Source organism: Micrasema longulum, unplaced genomic scaffold, assembly GCF_059751315.1.
Source record: "Micrasema longulum isolate JH-2025_06_02 unplaced genomic scaffold, ASM5975131v1 h1tg000331l, whole genome shotgun sequence".
NCBI classification, from domain to species: Eukaryota; Metazoa; Arthropoda; class Insecta; order Trichoptera; family Brachycentridae; genus Micrasema; species Micrasema longulum.
The window spans coordinates 1-21,998 of record NW_028277535.1 but is presented as its reverse complement, the minus strand read 5'-3'; the positions used below and the strand labels follow the sequence as shown (position 1 = coordinate 21,998).

Below are 21,998 nucleotides of genomic sequence, written 5' to 3'. Positions count from 1 at the left end.
AAACTTTGAAAAATTTGCTTCTCAGAGGACCCTCTCGCCGATTTTGAGCCAGGAAGTAGTAAGAAGGGAAGAAGGTAAGTCAGAAGATATGCCCCTCGATTCCATGTCTTTGAAGATGATTTCTCTTTCAACCAAAGGCCTGCGCATGGTGGACCCTTTAAAAGGGAACATCACAAAGGAGACTCGCGAAGGCCTGATGAGTCTGTTCACGGACATCATCGATTTGGTCTCCGAGATGTCGAGGAAAACCCAGCAGCAATAGATGAGTTTCTTGAAGGAAAAAATTGCTCTGTTACAGAAAACTGCCATCATCAGTACTCAACCTTCAGCCGGTCCGATAAGCTACGCTTCGAAATCAGAACAGTCACACAACAATCACACAGAAATCAAAACGGCCATCTATTACAACAAAAAGGCCAACTGGGAAAATTCTCGAAAGAAGTTTAATGTAAATTAAAGGAACGTAAAGTATCAGAGAATTCCTTCTCCGAAATAAGCAACTTGCTGGATTTGGAGAAGAAAATCGTTTTGTTGATGGAAATTTTAGACGAATCGTGCAAAGCAAGTGTACCAATCAGGAAATATAAAATAAAAAAATTTAAAAAACCATTCCCACCAACCAATCACATTCAAGAAAATGGACCCTCCAATCTGGGGTTATTCACATAATCGTAACACAAAACTCAGAAATCATAATTGACAGATATCACACTCACGAAGGATGGAACACTAAGAGTAATATATATACAATACTTAAACTCATTAAAATAGCATTATATCAACTCATTAGTTAACCCGAAAAATTTTGATAATGATCCTCAAGACAAAAATATTTTTTTTATTTTTACTTTCATATAATTTTGAATTCTCTACCGGCTATACACCCTTCTTCCTCATGCGCGGTTTCGAAGCCGCCCCGCACGGTTCGTTCCACCCACCGCATGACACTAGCACAGAAAACAATCGCGATCCCACTTCCACCTCCGGTTATGCCAACGGCTCAACCATCATGGAAGGAGTCTATGATGAGGTCTCTGCCACGCTTTTAAAGGCATTCCAAGTTAGAACGCTAGACATTATAATCCGAGGTGAAAGTCCGCCATCCTTCAGGTAGGCTAGACGGTCTGGCGACGAGCATTCATACAGTCAGATGCCAACAAATACATATCTGCCAAACTGTGCCCGAGGTTTGTCAAGTGTAGGGTCTCCAGGAAAATCTCTGATACCATCTACAAACTCGTCAATATGAATGGAAAGGAAATAGGAAGATTTCACATCAAGAACATCATTAAGAGTGACCAATTACTTTGTAAGCCGTGTCCCGGCAGCGGAGGAATACATTCTTGTTTTCAGGAGGAAAACAGGATTCAAGACAAGCCTTAAAACCCCTTCGGCCTGAGAGTACAAATCTCTCTTAAACAGAAAACAGTGGGATTCTATGAAATCAATTTTTTTAGTCTTTTGGATTTAGGGTCATTGGACGAATGACTGTTGTATATGAACTTATGCGATGCCCGTACATTATGTTTGTTATTTCCTTTCTGTTTCCTTTGTGATTTGAGTTTTGTGTAGCCGCCATAGCAGGTGGCTTATAATTACCGTTGGTGGTTAGCGGCCAACTAAGAATAAACGCTGGGTGACCTGTGGAGACATCCAAGGTACCAATCGGTGTCGGAGTACACAATGGCGCGAGAGGATCGCTTATGAAAATGCACGGTGTCAGAGTACACAAGGGCAGGAGAGGATCGCTCTTAAAAATACAGGCGACTGTGTGAACCATGTCGCCATAGGACTCCACCTTAAAATGGAAGCCTGTAACTAAGGGTTACAGATGAATTTTACAAGGGACAGAAAGTGAGGGTATGATTGTCTTACCTTGTTTGTTCCGCTAGTCTCATGCGTTTATGCTGACAACGTTTTCTTGTTTCGTGAACGCTTGTTGTTAAAGATGGAAACTCATCGTTTCTGAGTTGATCTTAAAAACTCAGTGGGGTTAACCTGTATCTAGAAGATTGAAATCTGTTCCGTGCCACCTTACGCTATTTTCCAATAGGCCTTAAAATTGCATTTCTTATTTTGTTCACATTCTGTCATTCGCGTCGGTTGGTGTCAACTGCGACCTCAACGCACTAATGGGAAAAAGCAATCTAGCCCCTCTCTTCGACATCCTGTGTGAGGTAATAAAAAGGGCCACACGCCAGCCCTGCACTAATTTTTGGACCGAAAATCCACCCTCTCGGTGAGACGTCACACCGACCGACGCCGTCGCGTTCGCTCTTCAACATGTAAATATAGAAAACGCAAGTTTATATCGTAAAATCTGTTAATTCGCAACATTTAAATTTCCGTTGGCCCAAAAGCCTGCGACGCGCCGTGTTTAATTAACTCCCGGTGTAGTACATGTTACAACAGAGATGGAGAATATTTTAGAGAAGGAAAATGGAAGTCTAGGCATTTACAGGGCAACCCAGCCTGTCGGGACCAATTCTCAACCAAATCTATACCTACCTACCCGTCCTTCTTGTTTCCTAGCGCACAGCATGTAACAATAATTCTACGTGCGAGTACCAGAAAAAACATTATATTATCAGTACTAATCTAATATCAAACAAGTGAAGTGCTTGACTAATCTTTCCTCAAGCGAGCTATGCCTGCGTCCTTTTAGACCGCCAGATCCATACCTACAAGCTGTGCCGGCGTCTCACGACAGCCAGCTTCGCCAGGGTTCCAGCACAAGCCACGCCTCATCATCAGCAGGTTAGTGGAGTTGCGTGACCTTCCTTCCCCATCAATATGGTCCACTTACTAAATTTTCCTCCTCCTAAGAATACCTCGTCCACTCCTCAACACAACCAGTGACAGGTCATTATGAATAAATATTATCAATCTCTGTTGCAACATCTTAATCTAAATAACATCCTAGGGGGGTGAAATCCAGTTTTTGTCTACAAACATTTGGACGAACTCAAAATATTGTTGTTTACATCAAACATATTTTCACTACAAGGTTTTTGACACAAAGAATAGGCAGAAGTGCATTTTCATGTAACACGTTTGGGGTTTACTTAATGGCAATGTCATTTCCAATTATTCTTTATATATTGGACTATTTGATGGACTCCATCTCTTCCTGCTGAACCACTCACATAACCTATTTCAAATACAATATATCCATCATTAATACGCACACAAACTGCTGCTGTTAAATAATCTGGGTTTTGTGATTGTGAACAGCTTGCTTCAGTTTCCCGAATACAATTTTGGGTGGAAATAATTTCAAGAGTAGCATTGTCACACTTGTCAGAAATCACATTATCAATGCCTGTGTAATTCACGTTGGGTATTAAACATTCACTTTTGGTTCCCAAATTATCTTTTCTACTGTCACAAAAGCTTAAATCGTCTTTGTTAGTTTTTCTTTTACTGTCAACTTCTAAATTATCCATACAACTATCAATTTTTCGCTTTAAATTTAGATGACCTGTTTTAATTTCTAGATTATTTGTACAATTTTGAACTAAAATATTTGAGTTTTCAGTACAACCGAGTTTTAATCTTTCATCGGAACCGTTGTGTTCCGCTTCATTTTGTTTTTTCAATTTCAGTTCTCTTCTGAGTTTGCGTTGATTGGACCAAGTATTTTTAAAGGCCTTTAATTCTAGGGTAGAAATAACATCTTTTTGCTGCAGAAGTTTACATCGTAATTGTAGTTCCTTAAATATATGCAGCAATTTAAGAGTAATATCCTTCACTTTGTAGTCCACACCAGAAATAGGTGGGACAACAAAACTCATACATTTATTTTTAGTACTGGCTTTTGCTGGAGGACCTGCAAGTAAAGGATTCATAAGAAATATATACGTCTTAAGCAGTAAAAATCAAAACACGTCTTTTAATATGTTCTATTATGAAAAAAGCTTTTAAAAATTCTCGCAGAAGCAACATACATATAATTATATCAAATTAAGATTAGCAAGCTCACAATGAATTAATGATTTTGACAATTTGCGAGATAATATCTAATATTGTTAATTGAATCGGCATTCACTTTGTAACACTTCATTATAAATTATTATGAAAATAAAACTTGGTTATTATTGTTACACAATTTAACTAAATTATCTAGAATTAATCTAAAAACTAGGCTAAACGAACACTGCCATTGCCTGACCAATAATTTCTCGGAATTCGCGAATCATATATGTAATAGATAGTAACCACTCATTTCATAATCACACCCTAAAACTCCTGCAACAAGTAAATAACAAAGGCAGTAATATAAATAATCTAGAAATAATAGAAATTCACAAAAATTTAAATTCTGAGAACAACCTAATTAATAATCACATATTTTTCCACCCCTCGCCTTTATTGACTATGTTCCCTTTGCAACATCCCTCACTCCACTTACCTACTAAGACCCGCGTCTTTTAACACTCTCTTAGCCAAACAATGTCTTCCCACATATTAAATCTTAGACTTAATTATTGTAACTTCCACTTATGTGCTAAATTTTAAGAAATAAATTCTACTTAACGTCCTTTCCCTCATTAATCATGTTTTCACATCAGTACTTTAGATAACTATCCAGTTATATGCTAACACCTTAGATAAGTGGAAAAAAAAACCCCAGCTCTAAGTTTCACTGATTAATTAGTTTATTTTTTGTTTAAATTCTATGACATTGTAAACAATATTCTGTGTTTACTATATTAGTTTTATATCACCCGTCGATGGGAGGAGTGCTCTCTCGAAACTGCAATAGTGTTCTTGTAAAATAATAAAAACTGTGTAACATAATACGAGTATCTAATTTATTTCATCCGAAATACATTTTTCATGTCATGAAAAATGAAACACATAGTAACAGATTGCCTTTGCATATTAAAAATAATAATCTGGAATACATAAAAAAATGTATCTTTAGCAGTTTTGAAAAACTCCTTACTTATATGGACTAGTTTTACTAATTGGCAATGAATTTGAATAAGAATATAAAGTAAATAAATTAATTTTAATTATTGTAGAATACTCACTACATTTGGTTAAATTTGAGGCCTGAAGAAATGACCAAGCCAGACCCCATCGAGTAGTTCTTCCTTGAGTGAAAGTAGTGTGAGATACCTGATTTATTGAAAATTCCTTCAGTATTCTTAACAAAGGTTTGAGAGATGACTTATGACCTAGCATTGTTGTATAGATCCTGTAAAAATATAGACAAAAATGTCAGGACATACAATATGAAAACTGGCAAGTAACTTAATAGTTTGATTTTACAAATTTTTTGTATGAGAGGGTTTTTGATGCAAACAGCAAAATTTACATCTGTGGGTGTCGCCTCATACAATGCAGCATATTTGTTGTTGTTAAAAGTAATATAATATCACAAGGTAATTACTATAACTAGGTAACTTCAAAACCAGCATTTTTGTTGTTGTTGAATGTACTATAAAATCACAAGGTAATTACTACAACTAGGTAACTTCAAAACCAGCATTTTTGTTGTTGTTGAATGTACTATAAAATCACAAGGTAATTACTACAACTAGGTAACTTCAAAACCAGCATTTTTGTTGTTGTTGAATGTACTATAAAATCACAAGGTAATTACTACAACTAGGTAACTTCAAAACCAGCATTTTTGTTGTTGTTGAATGTACTATAAAATCACAAGGTAATTACTACAACTAGGTAACTTCAAAACCAGCATTTTTGTTGTCGTTGAATGTACTATAAAATCACAAGGTAATTACTACAACTAGGTAACTTCAAAACCAGCATTTTTGTTGTCGTTGAATGTACTATAAAATCACAAGGTAATTACTACAACTAGGTAACTTCAAAACCAGCATTTTTGTTGTCCTTGAATGTACTATAAAATCACAAGGTAATTACTACAACTAGGTAACTTCAAAACCAGCATTTTTGTTGTAGTTGAATGTACTATAAAATCACAAGGTAATTACTACAACTAGGTAACTTCAAAACCAGCATTTTTGAGTTACCCACTAAAGTATTATGATGATCTGAATGCACGACTGTCTATTTGTAGCATTCATGGAAGGGGATAAAAAAATGTGTTTTTAATGGGTAACTCACATATTATGCTGATTTTGACGTTACCTAGTTGTAGTAATTATGCCGCAATATATAACTCAATATCAGCTATAGAGGAGCATCAGTCATATAACCTTTGTACTGTCTATAATTATTGTAAAATTCTTTGCTTGGAATGAGATTACAGTACCCTTTTTCGTTTGTCAAAATGGATTTATATTTTATATTTTTATATTTATTTTTTCACCACAACAGGCCAGGAGGCCCAATTACAGTGGTGAATTACATCACGAACACCCAGAAAATTCACATTAAAATTTTTGTGTTCTCACCGGGAATCGAACCCGGAACCTTCCGTGCGTGAGTCAAGCGTCTTGACCACTACACCACGGAAGCCAATTTTTTTTATAAGCTAAACCTAACCTTATAATATTAGATATCAAACACTGATTTGAGTCTACTGAACATTTTATTTTATTTTTACAAATATAAAAATGTAAAAACAAAAATTTAGTGACAATTGTTTCGCCTTGTTAGGGCATTTTCAAACGAATGTGAAGATTAGATGGATTGAAATGCCCTAACAAGGCGAAACAATTGTCACGAAATTTTTGTTTTTATATTTGTAAAAATAAAATAAAGTGTTCGGTAGACTCAAATTAGTGTTTGATTTCTAATATTCTAAGTTTAAATATGGAGTTCTACAAAATAAACACCAAATCAATCAATAAACCTGACGTAATGAACGAGATATATAGAGAAAAACAGATGTGTGCATAGTAATTTAAGATCAATGGTGTTCAGATACTAGAAAGAGGTTACTTAGAAATTAGGGCAATGTGAAATATATGGTAATATTTTTTATTGTGAAAAATATATTCTTACCTTATTTTGTCTTTCAATATTAAGCTTTCTCTTATGAGTTTAGTGACAAAGGTCACCTCTCCTCCTTCGGTAACTATTTCTTGAAGAGATCCAGTTCTAGCGCTACGAGGTGGTGGTCTAAAAAATATGTTAAAATTATTGAGTATCGATGCTAAAAGAGTCACTAAAATACCCAACGATTTGCCATAATCATAATAATAGATACACCAATAAGGCTCTGATTCTACAGAGGGGTTAATACTTTTTTGGCTAAAAGGCAGCGATACTACATTGGTCCAAAGATATATAATATTATCCCAGATTTATGGCAGTGTAGCGGGATTGCCGGACTAAGGAAAGTATTGGCCAAATTTTAACTCGGTATTGGTCGGAGGGAGTCAGAGAAATTGTTGTCCGATATAGAAGAATGTAAGTTGATTTCTAGTTTTAATAGTAATGGCTTAGGATTTAGGTATTAGTGGTATATTTATTTTTTATTTTTAAATCTAGAAGCAGAGCACACATAAACATATTCTTATGAGTGCTCTGATAATAATATTGTATATACCTTTTGATAAAAAATAAATGGGAATTTCGGGATCGGTATTTAGTATGTAGCCACATTGACACCACTGTTTTTGACAATCTGTCAAAGTTTGATGGCGATCAGATGCTCAGTATTCTGTCAGCGTCTATTCGAGCGAGTTAAAAAATTGATGTTTCGGTTTTTACAATGGATAAAAAATTGTCACGAGAGATTAAATTAGGTTTCGTGTGCCGAATCATTGAAAATGTCGTATAAGGCCTTTGCAGAATACATACAAATGGTATAAAAGATTTAAAGAAATTCGTGAATGCTTAGATGATGATAAACATACTGGACGTCCAGCAACGTCAAGTACCGAAGAAAACATCAAATTGGCAAAGCAAATTGTGTTGAAAAATCAATGTCTACCAATCCGAGAGCTTGCTGTGTTATTGAGCATCTCATCACTGAGATGTTTTGGGTATGAAACACGTCACTGCCCCCCTCGTCCCAAAAGCACTAAAGGAATGTGGAAGGACTATTCGTGGATTTTACAACACGATAAAACGCCGTATCATACAGCGGTGATGTTTTAGAGTTTTTTTGCCAAAAACTCAACTAATCTCAGAATTAGCCAGGCACAGTATTCTTCAGACTAGGCCCCTTCTGACTTTTTTCTTTTCACAAGACTAAAATTGCTATTAAGAAGAACACACTTTGAGACGATTGTTTAAAAGAAAGGCCATACCTTTTTAGGCCTATGAAAAGTACATGACAATTGGGTTAAGCGTTGGAATCAATGTATCGTCGCAAATGAATGAATCGGGGGATAGTTACCTTTCTGCGCTTCGTGCGAAGTCCATGTCATCGATAGAGGAATAAAATGGTGGATTACACATGCAGAAGTCAGCTATGTCTAGTGAGCCTCTGTACATTTTGAAGCAGTGCATCAGAAGTTGGGAATTGTTTTCAACTTTCTTCACTGAAACAAATAATATTCTAAATCAAGAGAGCAAATTCCAAAAGTACAACACATTTAATATGTTTATAAATCATCATGATAAATGTAAATACAAAACTTAGAATGGGTACTTTTAGCTAGGAAAATTATCTCGCAAAACTAGCAACTGATATGAACGTGTTTTGTAATTTAACAACATTAAGGCTGTAGAGTCTGACAAAAAAGTAAGGAGATCATATAAAATGACGTTCTTTCAAAACCGTGCAGTTAAAGAAACAAAGTAAATGAACAAAGAATACGTCTTGATTCATGTTTATTTGTTCCGACCATACAAATTTATTTAGCACAACTGTCAAGGCCAAACATGTTGGGTTTTTCTAGTGACATTTTTTTTTTAAAGCTCTTTTTTAAATTTATGTATGAAAACATTTCTCCACAATATCCATATTGATTTTGAAAATACAATTAATTATTGTAAATCTATTTCAATTATTTATTGGTATTCGTAGTCTGTAATATTTCCCTATTATTTGTGTAAATAATGAGAACGGAAAAAAATAACTAACAATTTTACTTATAAACATATTACAACAGAGACGAAGAACATTTAAGAGAAGGTAATATAGAAGTCTAGGCATCTACAGGGCTTATGACCTGTCAATGGCTGGTTTAAGTGGCCACTTTACACACTGTGTAACATTCACCATTCTGCCCATATTTGAACATCTATATACTCGTACCTTCAATTCTTTCATCTGTTGATGTTTGTGAAGTTAAAGAGCTGAAACCTTAATTTGTGCGGGTGAGATTCGTCTAATTGAATTATTTCACCTACATACTAGGCAACTCCTGAAAATGCTATTTCTTCAATTTCTATACTTCTTCATGGACCAGGTGGATTTATCGACAATATTTTGAGTTTGTCTAAATTTTTGTAGACATGGACTGGATTCAACTCCCTGGGGAGCTGCTTATATAAACATATTAATCAACAGAGACGAAGAACATTTAAGAGAACTTCTATATTACCTTCTCTTAAATGTTCTTCGTCTCTGTTGTAATATGTTTATATAAACCGCTCCCCAGGGAGTTGAATCCAGTCCTTGTCTAAAAAAATTTGGACAAACTCAAAATATTGTTAATTTTACTTATTCCTAGTTAATTGCAAAAATACACGAACAACTTTGCCTCAATTTTAAAAACCGTTTAAAGCTGCATATTTAGTATAATATACTTACCAGAAATACTATTTTCCAGTTTATTTTGTTTAATATTTTTCAAAGCCATATTTACGCTGTTCTCATCTATCTCGGTTGCCAGCATTTTCCACTTCATCTTAGTTGCCGCCAACAGTGGATATATGCAACAAGCCCCAGTTCCTAAAAAACAAATGACTGATATACTTAAAGCACCAACATTACAAAATTAATAAGTACAGTACCCGGAAATATTTATCGTACGTCAGCATTTAGAAAGAGGCCTTTGGCTATATTTGGCTTTGTAGAGCTTCGTCCTTGTCATACACGTGTCACGTGCAATGTCCGCCAGTAGTTCTTAAGGACGGTAGAACAATTTTAAATTAACTATAAATAAAATAAACTATTATAAATTTCGATAATGAAATTTCTGTAAGTATTTTTATAACTGATGACTTATGAGATGTCATACGTTAGAGAAGAAGTGATCATTTATTTTTGTTTGATTTACAAATTAATACGGTATTTTTAGATTTACAAATTGTTAGGAACTTGTTAAGAAATTGTAAGGTTTTTTGTTCCTAACAATTTGTAAATCTAAAAATACCGTATTAATTTGTAAATTGAACAAAAATAAACAATCACTTCTTCTCTAACGTTTGCCACCTCATAAGTCATCAGTCATCATTTATAAAAATACTTATTGTTTATAATGTTATTTATTATTTATAATGCTTACAATTATAAGCATGAAAACTTTAACAGCCCTGCTCTGATTCAAATTTGAATCCTACAACAGAGACGACGTTCTACAATGTCAAGTTTGATGAAATGGCTGACAGACTCTTTCTAAGTGCCGATATACGATATATAATGCCGGCAACTGTAAGTAAGTAGACCATTATATATTATTATAGTGAAATAATTTGCCAAAATCATAAAGCAAGAAAGTCATGAGAAATAATTATAATGTACATAGGTATATGCTCAGAATATAATGAGGAAGTTCAGTGGTTTTTTAAAAAAAAAGTATTTAATAGGCAATCAAACTATTTTCAAAAAATCTTTATTTTTATGTAATCATCATCACTATGATTTTTCAATATATTTTATTGTTTTGAAATTATACCGCCCGTAACGTAACGAATTCAAGCCGGTGAGTTTTTCTGACATTTAAAAAGAGAACCCCGTACCCTTGGCTACCAGAAACCGGTGATTGGCTATTCTAAGCACAAGTTCACCTCAATCTGTGGGGTTTCAAAGTAATTCATTTATATTCAAACTTATTTTTATAAATTTTTTCATGCATTTTGAGAAACTTTGCAGTATTTTTTTATTTTATATTATTCATTTGTTTATTTTTCCATACATATATTATTTACATAGAAATATAATTACAAAAATACAATTTAGAAAAATACATCTTAAAATTAAGCTATAACATAAATTGTAAAAAATGCCCACAAAGACTTACATTATGTACAATTTAATGCTCTAAATTTTACAATTTCTCAACTCATTGTTATATTGATTAAATTAAAAAAGATTTTTTTTTCATGGCATAATTAAATACACACGTTACAAGCGCCTGATAGCAGGCATTCAATGCAATATTTTTTGCTATGGCCTAGTCATAGCAAGAATAGGAAAAGGGTATCTATTTATTATACGTAAGTGATGTAAGGCAAAACAGCTGTTACTAAAAGTTATAGATACATAAAAAAATTAGTAGAAAAGTGAGCAGAGATTTCAGCAATCGACAAACTACACAAACTACCACTGATTAAGGTTGCCATCCGTCCCAACGTATCGGGACTGTCGCCGTTATTGAGCCGTCTGACCCGACGTCCCAATGAAACCTGTAATGTCCCGATTTAAACATACACAGTGCAACGCTCAATCAACAAAAATACACGGCCGTACTGACAATGAATGTGAAAATAAAGTGGCAAATGGTTTCAGCAATTGATGAATTTAAAGAACTTCATGGAAGCTGAACTTGTCTCGAAAGAGTGGAAGTCGATAGGTTCTGTGAAAGAAAAATGTTTTTTTTTTGTCAATTTTTGAAATTGAGCGAGTAAAAAAAAAGTATTTAATTTCCATTCCTGCTCATAAAAGTATAGTGGAAAAAGTAGTATCATCGATGTTGGCCCAGTGAAAAAGACCGATAAAAAACGTCATCTGCTGCCAGGGACTGTAGAATCAATATTGCAGTAATATGTTAATTTTAAATTATAGAAAAAATATGGCCAGCGGTACTTCTTCCGCAAGAAACACCACATAAAATTTAAGAAAAACATTTCAATTATATTTCTGAAAATCTGTTACAAAATTGCTTTTTTTGTTACAACATATCCCCATTCCGGAATGTCTGACGAGACCCTAGCGAAATATGGAAACTCTACCACTGATAGATGTACTAATGCAGTGTCCGAAGCACTATAATGAGCAGAAAGGGAATGATGATGGTAAATATTTTATTACCAATATCTATTCCGCTGATGTCATCTTTTCTTCCCGCTTCTTCTAATATGTCTTGGAGCCAAAGTAAATAGTTAAGGCGTAAAGGTATTGTGGGAACCAGCCGGTCAGGTGGTATATCAACTTCTAGGCCAAAATCCGCATGTAGCAAACATCTCGTAAGAACGAGCAGGGTTTGTGGATCCTTAAAATTAATTCTTACGGTGCCGTTAAGATCCTGAAAGGAAAATAGGTAATTATTGTGAAATATCCATGAATATTACGGCGTAATTCAAGAGGAATATTATTTTATTGAGTTAAACAAACGGCAGCCTGACAACGGTCCGTACTTACTATTGACGATATTTTCAGAAATTCTGGATACCGAATTGCTAGTTTCGAAAAGTCTGGAGGAACCTTGTAGATATTCCGAGGATGCATGATAAAAATACTTTTAAAGATATAGAGTGCGTTAGATTACTATTAATTTGTACATTTACGTACAAAATAAATTAAACGAACCTTTAAATAATAATAAATATAAATTCCAAACACCGACTTCAAACGTCAAATAAACGTTTTGCGACGTTCGCGCCTACCGCATAACCTAGAAAAAAGGCGAAATTTGAATTGCAAGCATAAAAAAATCCGATTCATAACCGATCTAACATGCCCCACTCAACTAAAAAACGAACCAAACATGGCAATATTGCACTGTCAATCTTTGACATTAGATTTTCAGTTTCAGAAAAATCCTGGTAAAGAGTCGTGCATTCGGCATTTTAAATCTCCGGTTCCATTTTTCCGGAAAACTATGCGTTATATTGAGCTAACATAAAAATGAAGATTAATGCAATCATAGGTGTTTTAATATTCGCTTTATCGGTTGTGCAGTTTGTCGATTCGAAATGCGAAAATGTTCGAGCAACAGTAACACAAAAACTGACGAACGAAGGGTTCCACAGGTAGGTACTTATATTGTTCACTTTTTATAATTTCATATTCTTAATAACAGTTTTGTCATTGACTCATAGTGGGTTTGGATAACTGAGACTTACCGTAACATGAATAACTTGATATTCATAAATATATCATTGTCTTGCTGGTGAAAAGGACTACACCACAATATCATAGTTTCGAGAAACATGACTTTTCAGTTGACTTGTTAATAAAAACTACAGCTCTATTCCATAGTTATGATATTTATTTAGCTAAATATCATCAACATCAGAAAACAGAAAAAGGTTCGAACCCCAGTCAACTACAACTTGATTCCCATTTTCTAATATTGAATTATTTATAACTTGTTGAAAATGGCCCCAAAATTGAAATGTTTGGGTTGTAGAAAATGTATATGGATATTTGTTAGATCAAAGAATATTTTAAGAATCGATAATTTTAAAATAGCTTTTCCTCAATTGTACAATTTTTATTACAATATTGTATTGTTCGATGGGGTGGTGCATATGCCAATATATTAAACCCTCTTAAAATAGTATGAAGATTAATCATCAAAGTAATTTTAAAGAAATCCTCAAAGTTCAATACTGAACATCTATTTAAATTAATTGTAGTTCATACAGTAGAAACTATTTACAAAATAAATTATACTAAACAATTTACAAAGCAGAAATAATAAACAAATTTGAGATGAATAAAGCAACCAGATACCTAAATAATATCGAAATTCCTAAATTCCAAACAAATCACGGTCAAAATAGTTTTATTTTCAAAGGAATAAATGTTTTTAATAATCTCTGCAATTAACTAAAAACTAAATATAACTTTATAAATTCAAAGCAAATTTAAAGAAATTTTTTGAACCCAAGTAAAAACAGCATTCCTATTTTAATTAGTATTACTGTATTATTATTTTCTGTTTTTCTCTTTATTTTGTATATTTTTTTTTTATTCACATGTATATTCGAAATTATGTAACTTCAAATTAGAAAATAACTATAACAGTGTAAGCCACTCTCTAACCACAAGAGCTAATCTTTTTTTGGAAAGTTACGGTTTTAAGATTAACTAAATATGTAAAAGTAGATTGTAATAGAATAAAAAAACATGTATCATTTTATGTAACTGTATTAATTAATAAATAAAAACTCATAAGAATGCTAATATTTATTTCAAAAAAGGCCTTTTTAAAATAGAGAAAATAATTCATGAATACATTAAATAAATATAAAATGTGTTTTTGTTTTCAGAAATATTCAGTATGTGATTAACTTCAACGAGTATAATGGGGTGGACCTGTGGTCCCACGGAGCTTGTTCACTCAGTGTGGAACAAGTCCTTCCTACCGGTGCATTTGTCAATACTGATGAGCTTCATGACATGAGAAGACTTAATAAGGTAACCCTTTTATAAAACCACATGAATAATTAAAAATTTTCCTGTTTTTATTTTTTTCAAAATTAACCAGGTAGCTACTTACATAAACCTACCTTCTTTATATTTATTTGAAATCCGGCACTCCCCAAACACTAGATTTGGAGATCGTGCTTTTGCCGCCACCGGCCCCTCTGCCTGGAACCAATTGCCTTCAAACTTACGAATCATCGACAGTCCCAGTCAGTTCAGATCCCAACTAAAATCCCACTTCTTTAAACTATCATACCCTCAATTTCAAATCTGGAAATATAATGTATCACTTAAGTTTAGTTATAATGTAAGTTTAGATATACAATTGTAAAGCGCCCTTGAGGTGATTTTTTACAAAAATGGCGCTATGTAAATCAGCCAAATATTATTATTTCTATAACTGTTCGTTAGGCCGTTTAATAATGTGTTACAGCGTAAATAAATTCCTATACCTGTATCCTTTTCTCTCGCCAACTTCAATCCTGTTAGCCCTTGTATGATGTTCCAAAAACTATTTTATTTATTTCGATTTCAATCCTGTTCGCCCTTGTATGATGTTCCAAAAACTATTTTATTTATTTTTTTGTCACCTGGGGTCAGTGTCCGCTTGAAACTCAACTAAAATACACGTTAATCGCAAAATCGATTTTGGTATAAACGCATCGCTTAAAAATAAAATATAATTATTAATAAACTCAAACTAAATTTCTGTGATAAGAAAGATACCATCAGTGTGAAGTTTTGCCGCTGTTTTCCAGAGGAACAAAAATCTTCAAAAAGTTGGTTCATTTTAATCCTTTCCCATTCATTCCAATTTTGCGCTGTGACAAAACAAATTTTATATACCTACTGTCGGGATCCAGCTTACGCATCGGCGCATCGCCAACTGTAGTGTCACGGATTCACGGATTAAAGGTTCGAGGTTCAAACTCTGCTCTGCTACAAATTTATTCGTACTGTTTACTGTCAATAATTACTAATGAATTGTTTACATTAAATTAAGGCAATGTTTGAAAGACAATACAAAATTGACTCTAAGATCACTTTTTAATTACTTTTAAAATAACAATTTGTTTCTTTTTGGGTGATAACGTGTCTGTTGGATTTATTCCGACGTTTCAGCTACCATTGCAGGAGCCATCTTCAGGGTAAACTGAGTGTTTTGTAGAAAAAAAGTATCTGTTTAAGTACTAGTAATTTGTACCGTGTCGCAGTTGGCAACATAAAAAACATAATGCAAAGCATAAACACCTCTCTCCCGCTTCCACTCTCACAAAGTCTACTATATACCATTGTGTCTTTCTGCTTTTCTGTATAATAATTTTCTATGCATAAATATGTCTTTAAAAATGCCCATTGGGCGTATATATAAATAAATAAATAAATAATTAAAAATACATTTACTAATATTGAGTTACTTACAAATCGTTCCAAATATCCCATAAAATTTAATTATCTGGGTAAGTTAAAATCATAGGAACCTGAATAAATATCAATTTTATTCCTATTAAATAAATCAACTTCGTGAGCCTCATGGTGTAGTGACTAATATGATCGTTGCACGCGCAGGGGTTATGATTTCAATTCCCGTAAGATTGATTAAACTGATCATTTTCTCAAATATGAGTTTTCACTCTACAAATTCAGGTTTCTTGGCCTGTTGAGGTGCAGAATAATACAAATTCTTATTTTTGATTCATTCATCATTTAAAACTCCTCTTTTATTTTAGGTAAATGCCTGTCCTGTGGGAGATGTGGATATAGAAAAACCAGCACAAGCATCTCAACCCATAGTCGTCCACATGTATTCTCCCATAAATTCTTCGAGGATCACCATCACTCTACCCATACATCTAAGATATCATAGCCCGAAAATTGATGGAGGGTAAATACTTTTTATTTTTTTCTATTTCCTTGACAAAAATAACTTTCTCCAATAGCTCCGAATTTCAGGTACTTAATACAAAATTAGCTGACTTATGTACAAAATAAAATATTACTTTAAATAAATCACAACAGATCATAGTAACATCATAAGTTCAAAGTACCAAATAGATGTACAAGATTGCAGTCTATTTTTGTTTGGTAGACAGAATTATTTTGTAAATTCTCCAATCGCCAGACTACACTGGCTCGGGAACAAGTATGAAAAAATGGTAATGTTGTGTTTTCCTTTCAGTTTTTAGATTAATAATTCTTACGGCAGTAAAATCAAAATAACTTAATTATTCGAGTGCTGTAAAAATCACTTTGACTGTTTGTATTTTACTTACCTACCTACACTTAAATAATACCTACTGTAAACTCCAATTTTTTCTATAGAATTCAAATATTCCCTGATAGTAAATAATTACATGAAAAAGATCCAACGTATTATTTTTTTCTGAATTATGTATTTTTTCTATTACAGATTTGAGAAGTTCAATATCGGATATCCATGGATATTTTTGAGATGCCCCAACAATGTTTTCAAGATGTGTAAACCTGCTGATACTGTTCTTGCTCCTTGTGGCGCGTGCTCTGCACATCGATGTTCTTGGCATAATATCACTGTCACTCCTGTAAGTAATACTTCTAAAAACTATGCAGATCTTAGTCCCAAACATTTACATGCTTTTACCTTTATATCTAAGTAGGGTCTTTTCACAGATCTGAAATATCGTTAAAGATGTATAAAACATTTTCAACGGATTCTTATAATTTTCATGATATAACTTTCTACAAATAAGAACATGTTTTTATTCATAATTTTCGTTTTTTAAAACGAGTACTCGTACGAGTTTCATAAAACAGCTCGCAGTTTGTCATTATCGTCTCCGCTGAGTGTGCTTTTAACGACCATTTCATTCAACTCAAGTTTAGTATGGCATGGGTAACGTTGTACGCGCCATTTATCCCATAGGTCGCGAAACACTCGTTTTCAGATAGTAAAAAATATCCATATTTCAAACCTTGATAGATAATTTATCAAATATTGCCTGGAAAAAAATTATTATGTATCCATCTTAAATTTTTGCTTGTTTGGAAAAACTTCTTAAAAAAACTTGGAGATATTTAATACATAAATATTACATCAGAAATGAAGAACATTTTTGAGAAAGGAACATGGGAAATCTATACATTTGCCCCAGTTTGAACATCCATATTTGTTTTATTTATTTATTCTGGACCAGGATGTTAGCGTCTCGAATCTCGCTCTACGACAACTTGTTTCCCATTTTCTAACAGTCATAATGAGAATATCATTATGTAACTTTTTTTACAAACCTACCAATAGGTATAGTTTGAAAAAAGAGTTTGTGTTTTTTTTTAAATTTTGTATTTTTTGTTATATTTTAGCTCACAAGCAAACTTGAATTGGCGGTTCCCGTGGGAGACTTAAATGACACCACAATTGTGTCGATCGCATCATTGTTTGTTTCTTTCGGTGGCTGTTTTTATATTATGTTCAATTTGTTTGCCACAATTACCCTGAACTCGAAAACCAACGCATGTCCTTCACACAAGAAACACAAGTAAACCAACTATATTGTACAAACTTCGTTTGCCAAAACATGATGTCAAATTAGTATTTGAATTTTAAGCTTTTTTTACCTCAGAATCGTTGCACAAATAAAAAAGTAACATTAATTTGATCTTGAATCATCTTTTGGTTAAGTTGTAAAATGCTACATTCCACTTTCATTATTATGCACTATGAAATTATGTTTACATGCATTTTTTAAGCTAGCTTATCATTCCTTAAAGTCAAATTTTGACTCGGAACTGATTGAAAGCTGTCATATTAATTAACTGTAATTTTTCTTTTGTGTCATTTCACTCTTTTTTTAATGTTAGAATATAGGCATTTGTTTATAAATGAACACGCATTTTTAGTATTTTCATAAATATTTATGGATTCTAAAATGTAATTTGTATAGTTTTTCATCTTAATTATTGTTCTATCAGTATTATCTGTGATTTTATAAATAAATAGTATTTAAATTTGTTTGTTTTTTTTTAAAAAGAAGGTTTTTTATAAAAAGGAAAAATAATCATGTAAAAGGTATAAAATTGCATACCTGAAATTCAAACCAGTTAAAAAAATTCATCCTGCAGCTCGTTCGCTCCTCCTAATCTTGAATTTTGTTTAATTTGTTATTACTTTGATTAGTAGCTTTTTAAAGTGTTTGTGTCCATTTTAAATGACAACTACAAAATCTATTATAATTATTAACACCAACTAGATGTAACGTTGTGGCTAAAGTGATAAAGAAAAACGATAGTATAGCTTTCTTTTTCACTCTCACACAAAACGTAGTGATGTTGAATCGCTTGTGACTGTCCGTTTGAATATTGACAAGTTAGAACTTGACGTCGGCTCGGGTAATTTGGTAATTAAAACAATAGGGAAAGGTGAAACAGTTGCAATCTGCATTCTTTCCTGATAAAAGTGAGTCTGTTTCACATGTTTGTAGTTTATTTCATCTGTTTATAAGTTTTTTTCTTGAAATTAAAATGAAAAATATAGTATGTCTGTCATTAATAAACAAATTGATCTTTTTATTTGTGCCAAAAATACATACACAATTATAGGAAATTATAAAATTTAAACAAAAAAAAAGGTATGCAGCAATGTCCGTTTAATAGGAAATGAAAAAATATGTGAAAAAAAACCCTCTTTTGACATCCACTGTAAGATCAGAAAAAGGGAGAAAAATTTACCATTATTTCGTTGCTTGCTATAATAAGGGTTAAGTATTTATTTATTTATGCTTTATTAAGTTAGTTCATAACATCTTAAGAACTAATATAAACTTTTAATAATATTACAATTTTTTTATCAAAATTTCTCAGTAACATATTTTTTCAAATTAATTTTAAATATTTCAATTTTTTCTATTTCCTTTATTTCTTCGGGTAACTCGTTGTACAGCTTTAATCCCTTGTACAATGAGTTTTGAGATTCTGTTTTTCTCCTCATTGGTAATCTTATATTTTTTTTACCCCTTGTTTCGTATGTGTGACTTTGTTGGTTAAATTTTATTATTGTTTTTATTTTGTAGTTACATAAAATAAAAATATTCTATAAAATTTACAATAAATAAATAAAACAACTAAAGATTATGAATTCTCTTTATTACATCGAAAATTGATGTTTATTTATGTATATATTTTTTAATTATAAAAATGATATAATTATTCGTGTAACTGAATTGTAAATGAGCGAATTTTCTCAAGATTTTTTTGATGAATAGATATTTGAACATAGTTTTTCTGTCACTGTCTCGCAGATGCTTCCCCAATATTGTGCAAAAAAGACAACTAATTGATTATGCCTAACGTAAATCCTGGTTTTTAATCCTTTAATCCTTATACCCAAAACTGAACCGATTTTGTTTTTTTTTTTTCAGAAACATCATCAGAATGTCATTTTCTGTGTCAATATCTTTTCTTTTTTTTATTTATTATTATTTATCATATTTGTATACTGTACATCTGCAAATGGCAGATAAAACTGGGACCTTTTTTTAGGATTTTTGAATATCCTAGCTCCCATAAAAAACAATTTATTAAAAAATCAAAACTATAGAGACACACTAATGGTTAATATCTGTATTGCATAAAAAACAAAAACAATTTTCTAGTGCCATAATCCAGGGAAAAAATACGAGAATATGTTTGTATGAAGAAAAATCAGACCGCATTTCCTATTACATAATGAGGATTTTTCTGACTATATCACTGATCAACATCCTTAAGAAAATATATATTTTCTTATAATGCATGGATAATTTATGCCAAATCTAAAATCAAATTTTAGATGTGTAATCTCTCCGAGATAGCGAATATTTTAATCCCTTTATTTTTAATTATTTCTCATCAAATTAATAAATTAGCAATCGAAATTATTTTAGTTTATGTATCCATACACCAATAAACAAATAAAAAATGTAATAATTGTATTTCGTTGATTAATTTAGTTAGTTATTAACAAACAAAACCCATTTCTTTTAAAATACTAGTCAGATTACTACAAACTTAATTTCTATTTGGTCCAATTGTTGACCTGTTAAATGGGTCCAACAGTGAGATTTTAATTTTTAAAAAAAGATTACCGTCGACATACTGGGTATTTTGTTTAAACTCTAGATAGTGTGACAACGTGAAGGCAGCACTAAATATTCATATTAAAACTAGAATATGCTAATGTTTGTATTCAACAGAAAAAATGTATTGAAAAAATTTCAAATAAACAGACAGGTAGTGCTTTCAATTGGAAGGCTTATACAGTTTAATAATTAAAATGCATTTTAGAAAACTTGCTCCACTAACTGAAATTCCACAAAAATACTTACTTAAGAATATTTTTAAAAGAATATCAGATGTTAATTCCGTGGTGGTCGAATCAAAACTGAAGTATCGAATCTTTGAATGTGATTGATTCGACACTTTAATAGTCTTCATACTTATTTCTTATTCTGTATGTAGATACCGCACTTCTGTTAAAATAGTCATAACTAACAAGTCAGTATTTATGCAGAAAGCAGCCTGTCCACGATTTTGAAAAAATGAAATATTGGTGTTATCGGGTGCAGTAAGGTCAATTCTTTGTTCTGCTAAAAACAGCCAGGCTGCTTTCATACAAAAATCTGCAATAATCACCTTCTGAAAATAGTGTTGATCACACAAATGGCATTTCTCAATTTGCAGAAAACACCCACAGCACCATTAAAGTCTTACGATATAAATGCTGAAGCAAAAATTAATTTCTCCAGAAATATAGTTTTCTTACATAAATTAAAGTGGATAAATACTTTAAAAATATTATTTTATGTACTTTTTTATCGGATGTGCGATATTATTATTATTCGTTGTAGGCAGGCAGCCTTTGCTAATATGTATTTGAAAAATGATTTAAGCTTTTATCGTCTGTCATTATTTCAGAACTTCTACATTTCTATACACATTATTGAACTAAGGAAATTCTTCAAATTAATAATGAAATTCAGCCCTACGGAAAATTGGATACAATTTTTTTTTCTTGCGTGTAGTAAAAATTAGAGCATTAAATTGTACTGCAAAGTTTCTTGAAAATGTCTGAAAAAAAAAAAATATTTTGATAAAAACGAACTACTATGAACGACGTCACTAGTTCATATGAATCAACCAATAAAAAGGCAGCTATGAAATATATCCGGTTTACTTACCATCAAAGGGCCGATTCGCAGAACTGACCGTGAATAAGCGGAAGAGAACCTCTGAAGTCACATACGGAGTAATTTCAGAAAAACAGAATTTTGAAAAACTATTGCGTTGTTAATACGATAATTAAAAAAAATGGCTTAGTTTGACAGTCTTTAAACTAGTAAAAAAATAAATGAAAAACCACTGAACTTCCTCATTACACAGTTTTACTTTTTGAAATTAATTTATTGTATTTCTTTTAGTATCATATTATTCATTGTTTTCTTGCCTTTTGGTGGCTTTTTATTATATTTAAATATACCTTATAACTTATTTTATATTAAAATCTATTCTGTCTCTCACTAGCACTTTATAAAAGTACACAAAACTAAATGAGATA

The 21,998-nt window shown here is 32.2% G+C and overlaps 2 protein-coding genes across 2 annotated transcripts; one reads left to right on the top strand and one right to left on the bottom strand.

Moving 5' to 3' along the window:
- Positions 1 to 1,549: 1,549 nt before the first annotated feature.
- Positions 1,550 to 12,682, bottom strand: LOC148282409 (U6 small nuclear RNA (adenine-(43)-N(6))-methyltransferase). The gene is made up of 7 exons (XM_088225096.1): positions 12,419 to 12,682; positions 12,089 to 12,302; positions 9,647 to 9,787; positions 8,285 to 8,429; positions 6,943 to 7,059; positions 5,037 to 5,203; positions 1,550 to 3,829 (listed from the first exon to the last, which is right to left on the bottom strand). Exons 1-7 carry the CDS (start codon positions 12,503 to 12,505, stop codon positions 3,078 to 3,080), a joined length of 1,623 nt encoding a protein of 540 aa, XP_088081222.1. The 5' UTR covers positions 12,506 to 12,682; the 3' UTR covers positions 1,550 to 3,077.
- A 58-nt stretch (positions 12,683 to 12,740) lies between these two features.
- On the top strand, positions 12,741 to 18,964 carry PIG-X (Phosphatidylinositol glycan anchor biosynthesis class X). The gene is made up of 5 exons (XM_088225094.1): positions 12,741 to 13,029; positions 14,275 to 14,422; positions 16,162 to 16,316; positions 16,842 to 16,992; positions 17,771 to 18,964. Exons 1-5 carry the CDS (start codon positions 12,905 to 12,907, stop codon positions 17,948 to 17,950), a joined length of 759 nt encoding a protein of 252 aa, XP_088081220.1. The 5' UTR covers positions 12,741 to 12,904; the 3' UTR covers positions 17,951 to 18,964.
- The last annotated feature ends 3,034 nt before the right edge of the window (positions 18,965 to 21,998 follow it).

Excerpts from the sequence above, each read along its gene's own strand:
- LOC148282409 (XM_088225096.1), bottom strand. The coding sequence starts at position 12,505 with ATGCATCCTCGGAATATCTACAAGGTTCCTCCAGACTTTTCGAAACTA. Across the intron at positions 5,204-6,942 it reads ATATTGAAAGACAAAATAAG|GATCTATACAACAATGCTAG; the intron begins GTAAGAATATAT and ends ATATTTTTACAG. Across the intron at positions 3,830-5,036 it reads CTCAAATTTAACCAAATGTA|GTCCTCCAGCAAAAGCCAGT; the intron begins GTGAGTATTCTA and ends CTTTACTTGCAG.
- PIG-X (XM_088225094.1), top strand. The coding sequence starts at position 12,905 with ATGAAGATTAATGCAATCATAGGTGTTTTAATATTCGCTTTATCGGTT. Across the intron at positions 14,423-16,161 it reads ACATGAGAAGACTTAATAAG|GTAAATGCCTGTCCTGTGGG; the intron begins GTAACCCTTTTA and ends CTTTTATTTTAG. Across the intron at positions 16,317-16,841 it reads AGCCCGAAAATTGATGGAGG|ATTTGAGAAGTTCAATATCG; the intron begins GTAAATACTTTT and ends TTTCTATTACAG.